The sequence below is a fragment of the Haplochromis burtoni genome, unplaced genomic scaffold (genome assembly GCF_018398535.1).
Source record: "Haplochromis burtoni strain Fernald_Lab_line unplaced genomic scaffold, NCSU_Asbu1 Contig_694, whole genome shotgun sequence".
In the NCBI taxonomy this organism is placed as follows: domain Eukaryota; kingdom Metazoa; phylum Chordata; class Actinopteri; order Cichliformes; family Cichlidae; genus Haplochromis; species Haplochromis burtoni.
In genome coordinates this window covers 130,830-143,560 of record NW_024583055.1, presented here as the reverse complement: position 1 = coordinate 143,560, position 12,731 = coordinate 130,830, and the positions used below count along the sequence as shown (strand labels likewise).

At 40.6% G+C, this 12,731-nt stretch overlaps 1 protein-coding gene across 1 annotated transcript; it reads right to left on the bottom strand.

Moving 5' to 3' along the window:
• Positions 1-5,729: 5,729 nt before the first annotated feature.
• LOC102290516 lies at positions 5,730-12,395 on the bottom strand. Its single transcript, XM_042215314.1, has 4 exons — positions 12,371-12,395; positions 7,289-7,344; positions 6,831-7,181; positions 5,730-6,711 (listed from the first exon to the last, which is right to left on the bottom strand). Coding segments are annotated over exons 1-4 (669 nt in total). The 5' UTR covers positions 12,373-12,395; the 3' UTR covers positions 5,730-6,451.
• Between the last annotated feature and the right edge of the window lie 336 nt (positions 12,396-12,731).

Here is a 12,731-nt window from a genome sequence, read left to right as displayed (position 1 = left end):
GCCATACTGATTGAGACTGGTGGATTTTTGACAATAGAGTTGAATGGATGTTGATATTTTTGAAGAGGCCGGAGGTTATTGATGTTTTTGGAGTTACTGGATTTATGATGATTCTGTTGCTCTCTGTTTGTGATTATGACGGGTATTGTGTTGACTGTGGGAGAGAAAGGTCCTAGTCCAGAGTTTTGTGTATTACTGTTAAAAGTGGAACAAATATAGGAGCTGGGACCAGGGGAACATCAGTCAGTGGCAGACGGATCAGCAGATCAAAACATCACAGGTCTAAGTTATGAGCGCTCTGCCCTTGGGATGTCTCAGCTCCTCTTTCATACCCCCCACACACAACTTTCTGTATCTTTTAGTTACAAAAGGTTTCTGAGGGCTGTGGCTGGGCAGAGAGCAACGCCTACCATCTTTCCCCAGGGAGCTCCTGTCGCTGGCCCTGAGTTTCATCCTTCTGAGCAAAACAGTTAGCAGATAACATAGTGAAACATCATTACGCCTAGCTAAGCAGTTTTTATAAGGTCATACTGACACATACACATACTTCATCTAAGCATGCAAAGGTTATACAAAATCATACAGTGAAGTTCTAGCCACCTAAATGTAAATGTGAGGATAAACTAGAATTTTCCATAACACCTTTTTCTATAATTTATACAATGAACTTCATGTTTTATCCAGTTTGTGTTCAGCGGTACGTTTAGCCTACGATGTTTAGGTGGACAGCTAAAAAGATTTTGTGGTTAAGGGACAAAGTTGGTGAGACAAAGTTTGACATCAGCGCAGAGCTGACTGATAAAGGTGCCAACATACGCTCTGTTGTTACTTCGCTCACATCAAGAGTTTGGATTTCTTGGATGACCTCTTTCCTGTCATGGTCTCCGCGTCTCCTTGGTTGGCCTAGTTTCCAGGCCACATGTTGTTTTGAGTTTGCCTCTCTCTGACCTCCCTGGGCAGAGCTCAGCTGGGCTCCCACCCTTGGCCCACGCACCCGCTGTGAATCTGCCTCATTACCTTGACTCCTGGGCTGCTATTTAAGCTGAGGGCTCAGAAGGCGTCTTCGCTGGATCATTGAGTCATACTTGTCAGTACAACTCTGATAATCTGTTTCTTGCGTGATTTCTCAGTTTGTTTTAACCACGTTTTCGCTGTGCATAAACTCCTGGACCTGTCCTTTTTACTTGACCTGTTTCTCTGGCAGTGGAGTGGAGTGGGTGAGAGTGCTGAAGACAAATGAGAGAGGAGCGAACGAGCGGAGCATGTTTGTACTCTCTTCTCTTTTTACCCTGTTTAACACAGTTTAACAAACAAAGTTAAACTGTGGATTATATTTATAATTTAATCCTTTATAACACAGACTCAGACTAAGAGATCCACTTGTATCACCTATATTTACACACTGACTCAAAAAAAATATCAAAAGGTCAAATTCTTGCTTTCAGTCTCTAGTGCATTTCTTAGAGTAAATACTTCATTCTGATATAGACTGAAGCTCTGTAGGGTTTCAGTTTTGTGTGTGCATGTCTCTGACAGTAGTAATGATGATCATTCAGCAGAAGTCCAACTTCCTCATTTTCATACTTGTGTTCACATCTCCTTTAGCCCACCAGAAAGTGAACATTGGAAACACAAGTTTAAAATATAATATCTAGTGTTTTGGCAGCTAAAAATTGAATGTGGGTAACTTGGGTGAGATGTAGGTCAGAGGTTATTATCAGTTTACTTAGAATCCATGACAAAGAAAACCAGTATAAAAAAATAAGCACAGGTGTGTAGTGTATGACAGCAAGTGTATGATGGTTTCTACAAGCTGAAGAACAGCAGCCATTCAGCATCAGCATATTTATTCTCTATAAGAGGAATTTAGTTGCACATCAAGGCAGACTCACTCCAAAACCTCTGAATGCCTTTCATAAACACTGTAAATAATGCTGCAGTAAAAGAGAAAGATTAGGATACTCAATAACTGAAGTTGCCTTCATCCTTCCCTGCATCCAAGCTTCTTCAGCAGAAAGCTGAATGTGGAAGCAGAATTTTAAAAAAATGGTTAGTTCTTGTCACAAGATTATTATAACGCTGGACTCCTCTCCACACTTCATACACAACACAACATGGTGTTCCTCAACATGAGGGAACTGACTGAGAAGTGTGTATTTAAAGGAGGCCTTCAGGTGCAGTACTGCAGGCAGTCAGAGTTTAGAACTAAATGTGAAACTAAACATAAGTTAGTTTATCTGTTCTTTTCTATCAAACAAAAAAGTTTCATGTAATTTTTTTTTTTTTTTGCGATTCTCTGGTTTGCATATGTTGTATTTGTCATGGTCCCAGGAGTTCTAACCTGGTGTTTTGAGTTTTGACATTCTGTTTTAAGTTCATTTGTATTCTTAAAATCCCTAGGTTGCCTGTTCAGTTTAGTTGATTAGATTTCCCCTTGTTTCTTTGCCCTTTATCTCCATTTATGTGTCTGCGTTTATTTAATTGTGAATTCTTGTGGCTTTTTTCACTTGTGTTTAATTCCATCATGTTTATCATGTTTCCCCAGCCTGTTATGTCTGCGCTCTCCCCGTGTCTCTGTCCCCCCTCCTGTCGTCTCTGTGTCCTCCCTGTGTTACGTTTAAGGTCCTCATCTTGGTCAGTATTTTGCAGTTCTGTGTCCTTCCTGTCTTGTTATGTGTAATTGTCCTCAGCTGTCCTCCCCGTATGTTCCCTTGTCCCTCATTACCTTCTGTGTATTCATGCCAGAATCCCCTTCTGTTCCGTGTTGCGCTGTCCCTCATCACATTTCTATTTAGAGAGTTAGAAAGTGCTTTATTTCATTCACTGTGAATCACTATGGAAATAAATGGAAACAAACAGAACAGGTACAAACAGTGGGCCTGTCTCAATATGCGTACTTGTACGTACTTGTGAGTCGTGTCCAAATGGGCTGCATCCTCCTGAGGAGTCGGCCTTCGCGGCCTATGTGGGCCGGGTCCTCAGAAGGTCAGGTATACTGGAAGTAAACGGCTGTGGAATTGGACACTCTAGCCTTCAGATTTGCATCACCGCTGTCCTGAGTAAATCGGTTTGGCTGAGATTAAAGTTAAGCTTCATAACATATTAATCACAGTTAAATTAAGAGGGAACGACAGTAAAAACTCTGGACCTGTGACATCATCAAGTACGCTGGTGTTCCAATTGTAGAAATTGCGAGTCTGTGCTTGCGTTCTCGGCGAGTACGGACTTGTGTACTTGAGAAAGGGCCAGTGCATATATCACAGTAATATACTGACTACTGATAAACTTCACCAAATGTACAACGTAACATTCAAGGAATCTCACAGAAATGCTGCATTTTAAACATCAAAGCTCAGCTACAGTTAGAGCTGAAAGGAGCCTGCCTGTCCAGATGGTGGCGCTGTAAGCTCACGTTTCCTGCTCTGCTAAAGACAATCTTATTTTCAGTCTAATGAATGAAGTGACTGTCTGCAGCAGTGTGAAAGACTCAGATGAGGAAGAAGCTGCTGGTTAGAAATGAACGACTGATCAGAAACACAAAAAACAAGTTAATGAAAACACGAACAGCTTTGATTCACACCAAGTAAAGGGAGGAAGTAATCAAACATTTTCTTTAAGTATAGAAAAATAACAAGAAATGTTTGTTTGTGAACACTGTGAAAGTGTCTGAGTGTGACATCATTTCTGGTTTTACTCTGTGAAATTCTCTCCTCTGTCTGTGAGCTCTGCAGGGAAGCCAGTAACACAACTTAAACACAAATATAACCAGAACAAATATGATGGACCAGGACACACTCTCCTTCAGCTGTCCTGGAGCATGCTGGGAGATTACATGTAGCTGCTCCCACCATGCTGCAGTATTCTTAGAGAGAAAATGTCCCCACCATCGTTTGTGTTGATTCATTTCTGGAGATCCCAGATGCCTTTCTTGTTTCAAAGATGGAGCATGCACTTACATGCATTACTTACAATAGATATCGATGTAGTTCCTTTCTGTTTCCACAAGTTTACACTACTTACACTGCTTTCCAGCAGGTCAACAGCGCAATCTGTTGACCTGCTGGAAACTCTTGCACAAAATGACTTTGTCTTTTAAAAGATGTAGGGAACCTCTGGCCTTTATTAATGATATCAGTTAAAAATACATTCATAAATGTGAAATCTATTCTCAGTTATTTTAATAACAACTGCATTATAAAAGTGTTGTAAATTCTTTAAGAGAAGAAAGGAAATCAATGCCAGCACATGCCTTTGATTGTTGGAATATCCCAAGGGGCTATTGGGACGAGTACAACCAGTATGAATCATAAACGCCTCAGGCATGTCGATGAGCAGGTTGTTTAAGATGACAATCACACTAAGGAAGAGCTTTAAAAAGCTGAGCATAGCCAGTTGGTACGTGACAGTACACTGTTACTTCATGGCTGCAGAATGTCAGTGAAAAACAGCCAGCAGCACTAAATAGTTTATTTTTGACTCCACTTAGTGGATTCCTGCATTAATACTCTTGAACTGTAAACTGTAAAACATATCAGAGTCTCTTAAACACACATTAATAGTCTAATTATTCTTAAATATAATGATACTATTGTTTGTCTGGATACAACTTTGCTTTGATAGTTCTGCATTCTTTCATTTTGTCTTTAGATATTTTAATGAGTGAATGAAGTCAGACTGTAGATTTTCCTTCTTCTAGCTGTACTGACTGAGCTTTGACCTCATGTGTTGATGACTCTTCACCTCTGTCTCCTCTCACAGGGAGAAGATGATCTGCAGGATCCTGCTGCTCATCATCCTCACCTCATGTGTCTCTGGTTAGTTTACAGCTTCACTTTATGAACTCCAAATAAAGCTCAACAACAGATTTGTTCCACTTTAAGAGTGAATGAGTGAGCAGTTTTACAGGCCTTACCCTACGATATAAGCAGAGGAGAGTGGATGGATGGACGGGCAGCTGCTTGTGTCAGCAATGGGGAAAACGGTGTAAGTCATTGGAGTTCTTTTATCTGCTTGTGAATGAGGAAGAAACTCAAAGAAATTTGTTTACATCGTCGAAGTGCTTCTCTTAAATCAAAAGCACTTCTCGCTTTATTACCTGTTGAACAGGTAGTAGAAAACAATTTAGAAGGAATGCGGCATGAACCAATGAGAAACTGATATAACAACAATACAGCAGCTTTCTTATCTACCCAGACATATCAGGACACAATGGTGAAGGATGCATTCATGGATGTATGAAGAGGTTTTTAAACACTTATCTGTAAATGGATAATTTCAGTCAGACTGAACACTATTGTGCAGAACTCTTCACTCTGGCTGTCTGTCTTAAATTATGAGGCAATAAATCACACAGAAAGCTGAATTTTTCTCACGCGAGTCAACAATGTTGAATAACCTAAGTCTAAAACAAGAAATAGAATCAGCTCCAAAACTCAACTCGAAGTATGTGAGACTGATTTTATTGTTTTGATCAAAGGGCGATTTACAGTTTTGTGTTTTAAACGTGCGTCTATTAAAATGTTGCATTTCTGTCATTGAATATGTGTATAAACCTTTTATAAACAATCTATTCACAGACTGTTGCCTAAAAGCTGGAGATGAACAGTAACTTTTTAACTAACAGGTGACTCACACTGAAAACAGCAGTGCATGACCCTGTAACCATGTGGTCCTAACTGTTGTGACACTAATGAAATCTACAATGAGTATCATTGTAATGACACATCTTCATACCTAACTAGTTACAATGTAAATTGATAATATAACAGCGAAAATTCAGATCCAGTTACAAATGAAGTATTAGGGACTAACGGATAAACCCGTTGAAAGTTCTCCACTATGACTGTGTGGCAGGATGAGGTGCTCAGGAATAATGAGGAAAAGAGCAAGGGACTAATGATGCTGTCCCAAGCACACACCATAGTTCATAAATAATCACAGCACACATAAATACCCACCACCAGGGCCCCCTAATCACCTCCTCTTTAGGCATTCCTCTGAATAAGACTAACAATTTTTATTCTGAATACTTTATTAAATTAAAAAAAATACTTTTAAGTTCTGCAGATGGATCAAACAAGAAAACAAGTCAAAAAGCAACGAGGCAAAGCACCAGCCCAGAGATTAAACGTAGGCCAGAGAAACAGCAGTGGCCCTGCTACAAAGTAATCAGGCTCAGACCACCGATCAAACTGCATTGCCCAATTGCTCTCCCTGAGTCGAGTCCATACTGTTAAGGTACAAAAGTTCAATACTGCAAACTGAACAACACCCTGCAGGATGTTGCCAGTGTCATCAGTTCTGCTATATGAATGCTATAAGAGGGAACCGGAAATGTATGAATTTAATCTGAAAGCTTTGGATGACTTATTGAATAATTTTAACAGTTTTGGAAATGTGTTCTTCCATTTTAACGTAAGCTTCTAAGAGTTCAGGGAGGTGAGGTCCTCAGTCAGATGAAGCTAATGGGTGGAGCTTCTGATGAAGAAGCAGGAAGAGACTCAGAAGAAGAAGAAGTCGAGGTGACCACACTACTCAGACTGTGACTGTTTACATGTTTACATTTTCTTTTCTCTGCTTTTAAACTCAGTGTGATGAGCAGAGCTGCAGCAGCTGCTGTCAGTATGAGTGCAGCATAGAGGCCGATCCTTCCTCGACTCTCTGTCTGTGGGTTCATTGTTGGAGTTTGATGTTTGGGCTCATCAGCAGCTGCTGGAAGGACAGAAAATATTATTTTATCCTGAAAGTTCAATCAATTCATCAAAGTTTATTATCCTAAAGTTCAACTAAAATATGACACTCATTTTTAAAGTTCTACTCAATCAACTTACCAGTGACGCTGAGTTTACAATCTTGAAAGCTGCTGCCATCATTTGTCTTCACTTCACATCTGTACAGACCCGAGTCATCAGTCCTGAGTCTGGACAGTTGAAGTCTGACTCGTCCTTCTCTGAGGGCGTCTTTGTCACTCTGGACTCGTCCTGAAAACTTTGCATCCTGAGACTCTGACACCTCAACACCTTCATGAACCTGATACAGGACTGAGAGTTCTGGACGACTGCAGCGGATCTTCAGTGAAGTGATGAAGTTGTCAGGTTTGGTGGTGAACGTCCACTCCAGTGTGATGTTGTGGTTCTCCTCTGCCTGATAGCAGGTCTGTGTCACATTGACTACAAATGATCCTGTTGAGGAGACAGAGAGGGAAAGAGAGGAGCAGACACACTGAGAACTGGAACAAATCTGTTGTTGAGCTTTATTTGGAGTTCATAAAGTGAAGCTGTAAACTAACCAGAGACACATGAGGTGAGGATGATGAGCAGCAGGATCCTGCAGATCATCTTCTCCCTGTGAGAGGAGACAGAGGTGAAGAGTCATCAACACATGAGGTCAAAGGTCAGAAGCAGTGATGCAGTTAGAGAGTTTGTCCACCAGGAGAAAAAAGTAGATTTTTATGTGTTCGTGTTATAAATAAATGTGTGTGCTGAGTGAACAAATAAAAGCGGATTAAAACAAAATCATTTGACTTCTCTTGGTTTGATCTGATTTCTATATTTATAAGTCAGACTGGACAGATTCCAAAGTTGGACATTAACTTGGGTTAAGTTTCATGATTAGTTCTGGGCTCTAAGTTTTTTTTTTATCCTGCTTCTCTGCTGAGTAAGCCGTTTATTGGGGATGCAGGGGTGGGCAACTCCAGGCTTTGGAGGCCGGCGTCCTGCAGGTTTTAGATCTCACTCTGGGTCAACACACCTAAATCACATGATTAGTTCATTAGGCCTCTGGAGAAGTTCAGGACATGTGGAGGAGGTCATTTAGCCATTTAAATCAGATGGGTTGGATCAAGTACACATCTAAAACATGAGGCCTGGAGTTGTCCACCCCTGAGAGTGTAATTCATAAAATGTGCCTGTGTGAGTTCTTACATTACAGTGAAATCAGAAGTCACATCATCACGTGGTTAGCTTTGTAAAAAATGATGATCGATGGGTTAAAGAGAGAGAGAAGAAAAGGAGGAGATAAAGTACAGCAGCTGGTGTCTGCTCGTCTTCCCACTCTAACAAACACATGACTGAGCTGAGCTGAGAGAACAGCAGTTCAGTGAGGGGGGGGTTATGATGAAAGGTGAAGAGTTGTTTAACATATGCTAGCATTTACACTTCGAAGCTAACCGCAGATTATATTAAATATAAATTCTAAAACTGAATACATTTCATAGTGTTAACCATTTTAAGCCCAACAAGTCCACCAGCTTATCTTTACATTCCTACATGCTGCAGGGCTTCACATGTTTTCTGTAATTGAAAAGTTTAATTATGTGTCCATTAACAAAATAAGTTATAAACTATATTTATATAAAACATGTGTATACTTAGTGCATTAGTTGTATTTTAACTATAAATAATTCATATTAGAAAATATAAAGCCTGCATATTTGTAAAGAAATGGCTTTGACTTTGCCACTCCATCGGATGTCTTTAGTTCCGCCCCTGCTGTAGTAGTGCCATAAATTAGGTAAACAGAAATACTGAGCTGGACTTCAGTGGCTGAGGATCATGAGAAGATTAAAAGGACACGATAAAACCATAATGCATACACTCCACGGGTGAATGCGCCGGTGATGGTCCTTATAACAACTTATCATAGAGCAAACACTCCAAAACAAGATGCCCATACGGCACTCTGTGGCAACTGGAGCAAATCCTCAAAGGACGAGCAAAAACGGAGGCAGCAGTTTTCCTCTACTGGCTGGGCCGATACACTTAAACATTCACCGCTGAATGGAAGTTCTGCATGGCAGCCATCTAGTCATAGAAATAACAAAATAGCTTTAGCTCCTAGTTTTGTAATTTGCCGTTGGTGGCAAAATGGCGCAAATGCTGCTTAGCCCAGAATTGAAAGAAAGCTATATCCACCTGAAGGAATGCAACTGCCCTCTGCACAACAGCTGGAAATAAGGAATCGGGCAGTCTGCAAACAGTGCCGCAAACAAGCCACTAAAACACTTACTAAACAAATTAAGTGGATAAAGGATGGCAAGCACACCTGTGACTTTGTAGAGTCGGATCAAAACCGCCTGGTTCATCCCAAAAATGCACTGACGCCCGATTCCCACAATCAGAAATGCTGAAGGAGCAATCAATGAGGAAATGAACCCCGCGTGTCCTTATACAACAGACGCAGAAAGAGAGAGCAATAGAAAGAGGGAAAAGTGGAACAAGGAGATAAACCTGTCCGACAGAAAATCACGCACCTGGGGGATGCACAGTAGTGATGTTCGATTCGTGAACGAATCGTTCAATACTCGAGAATCACTTTACTGACTCGTGAATCATGATTCACAAGCCCAACTGACTCATCCCTGTTGCTGTTAGCAAACTAATCCCATTAGTAGAAATATATGTAGCTTATAATTAAAATTGTGGGGTGAACAACAGCCAGTTTCTTAACAAAGGCATTTCTGCTCTGAACTGGAAGAAAAAACCCTGAGTAGAAGCTCACATCAAGAAAATAGCTCCTCGGTTCAGAGTAGCATCGCGCTGCTAACATGCTAACAACACATTTGAGCTACTCACCCCCTCGCTTCCTGTGCTGAATCATAGAGCGAACGAATCACTCACTCACTCACCCCCTCCCTCCTGGCTCACAGCTTCTTCTTCTTCTTGGTTGGCAACCAATGTTAAGGCGCATTACCGCCCCCTGGCTCACAGCGCAGTGGACATTTAGATGAGAAAATATATATTTGACACACTTAAGGAAAATACTAATAAAATACAAATAAACAAAATAAATGTTTATTAAGCAATTTTGATAGGAAATTGCTTAATTTTAGAAATGTTTTTGCTCTTTTTTTCTCTATAAAATAGTTGGTTTTTTTATCATTCATCTTAGCAGTGGAATTTACATGAAAAGGGAAACAAATTAAGTTTGAGTGAAAATGTAAAACTTTTGCACTCTCTGGTCAACTGACTCAGTGAATCAAATGACTCAAAAATCCGATTCACTTTGGTGAGTGACTCATTAACACTCGATTCAGTAAAAAGAATCAAATTTACCATCACTAATGCACAGTACAGTAGTGCAATTCATCCTGATCGGTGATTGGTCAAAAGTCTAGAGTGAAAGAGGAGGCCTGTGATTGGTGAAAAATGTGCAATGAAGAAGCCCTCTTTCATTTATTCAGTCTGTTGTCTGTTTTTTCTTAATCAGGTGATGTTTCCAGCTCCTTTATCCCACCGGACGCCTGGAATGCTGTCTGTGGTCTTCAGCATGATCACAATGTGTTATTTACGTATTTTGACTGGTTGACAATGACAGGACAGTAAGCATTATCAGTGCACATACAATAAAAGCATCTAGTTTTTATGCCAACATTGATGATGATTTTCCTTTAGCTCTTTTGAACCAAAACAGTTTGGAAAGTCTCCTGAAATCAACAGCAATTGAGAACGAATTGCTTTGTCTCCAACATGAAAAAAAAATGTTGACAGGCGAGGGTGCAGTTGTTGCAATGATAAAGCAGAACATCGCAGTTATCTGCAGCACAGTCACTGAAGACAGCGCTGAAAATCTAACACTTTCGTTCAGTTGAGTTTTCTCCTCTCAACCTCTGTTCACAAGCACGCTTCAGTCTTTCGCTTAAAACTTGATTCGGTCATTTATTAACATTTTTTTTCTTTTCCAGACTAAAAAAAAAGTTTTAGATGAATTGACTCTTTACTAGGTGTGACTCAAAGCCGTTCATCTTTTGGTTTAACCTGGTGTGTTTCTGATCAGTCATTCATTTCTAACAAGCAGCTTCTTCCGCATCCATTCTCACTTACTGTCGCAGCTGCAGACAATCCGTTCTGAATATAAGATCGTGTCTGTGACGGAGCAGGAAAAAGTGAGTTTATAGCGCCACCATCTGGACAGACAGGCTCATTTCAGCTCTAACTGTAGCTGAGTGTTGATGTTCAAACTGCAGCATTTCTGTGAGATTCTTTGAATGTTACTTTGTACATTTGGTGAAGCTGTTGGTGCTGTGATGCTCCTCTGAAACACTCATAAGTCAGCATATTACTGTGATACAGTATGTGTGTTTTCTTTAACCCTTCATTGTTTGTTTGTTTTTTCACACACAGTAGGTGACAGAATTGAACATGGAGGATCAAATGTAGACACTGGAGTGCAGTTCAGTAATTTAAGTCACAGAAAGAGGACGTAAAAATCTCTCAAAGAAAAAGTGCTACAAATCCACTCTTCTAAGCTGATGTCTTTTTTTGTCACACCAGATGCAGCTCTCTGCATCATCTATTCAACATTCTTATACATATGACCACAACATGTTTGTGCGATAAAGGAGAAATCATTTCAGCTTATACTACTTCTATTTAAGAAAATAATCTTCTCTCTCATTATTATTATTATCTAGACCAATCTAGACTCTCCAGTCACTTAAACACTGGACCCTTAAGTGCAATTAAATAAATGTGATATAAATAATATATTAATATCTAATGAGAGAAAGGGAGAGACACAGACTGGTGAGCGAGCTCCTTTCACTCATATCAGCAGAGAGAGAGAGAGCGGCACACTGAGCTGTGAACTCCTTAAAAGTCTCAATAAAAAAAACTCAAGGAGGAAGTAAACCTCAAGGAGTTTTTAGCTCAGAGTTCCTCTGTTTTGTAGTTTTTCTACTTTCAAAGGAAAATGTCATTTGCAGCATCAGGTGACGTCAACATATCTGTAACCTGCTGCTCTAATACTGCACCGCCATAAAGAAAATAGTTATTGTTAGAGAGTTATCTCTGGGATGCTGGGATGATAGCTCCCTCAGGACTTAAACCCCAGTCAGAGAGTGGGGCACAGAGAGTGATGTCCGGATATACTTTAATGGAAGTTAACAGCAGCTCAACAGTACAGCAGTAGGCATACTTAACAAGTGTGGGCAGACGTGTGGTTCTGAATAACAAGAAACAAGGAGAAACAATTATCACATGTAAATATAACAATCATCACTTCCCAACATCACACCAATATAATGAACTGTAACACAGATAATGCTCAGAGGTGAATGCTCTGACATAAGAAAGTCCCACAATCCCATTTGAACAGACAGGAAACAAGAATACCTGCATATCTCAGGCAACAGAAAAGCTAATGCCCCAAAATTAGGAAAAGTCGACAATTACATGGTCTTCAGTGCCCTCTAGTGGCTAAATAACCCAACTGCGGTGCACAGATCCAACCCGCAACAAAGGCTACGGTAAGTCACATGTTTCTACCAATCTCGATAAATCTCCTGGCCTAAACCCCTGTAATTATCGTCAACAAGTACAACCCGTGCTATAAGTGGAAATGGACCCGTAGAACTGGAGGGATTTTGACTCACATTTGCGCAGGAACGCACACGGCTGGAGATCGCTATTCCCCTGCACTAAAACATGCCGCTCCCCGGCAGGACCGTCGTAGCATGTGACGTCATCACCGCAGCAAACAGTAAGAACAAAGTGGAACTTATCGGCAGACATTACCAGTGCAGTTATAACTATGCGACTGAAATATAAGGAGACTTTCGGACAGTTATACTGTCAAAAGAAATGTTCATCCAGTGTGCAAATTCCCTGCTGACTCGGCCTCAGGATGTCTAGAGGCAAGAACCAAGCGCACCCAAATGAGCGCACCAGTGATCATGTGCGCATCACGCAGAGGGAGAGTGAGGGACGAAAAGCAGCAGCAGAGCATGGCAGTTG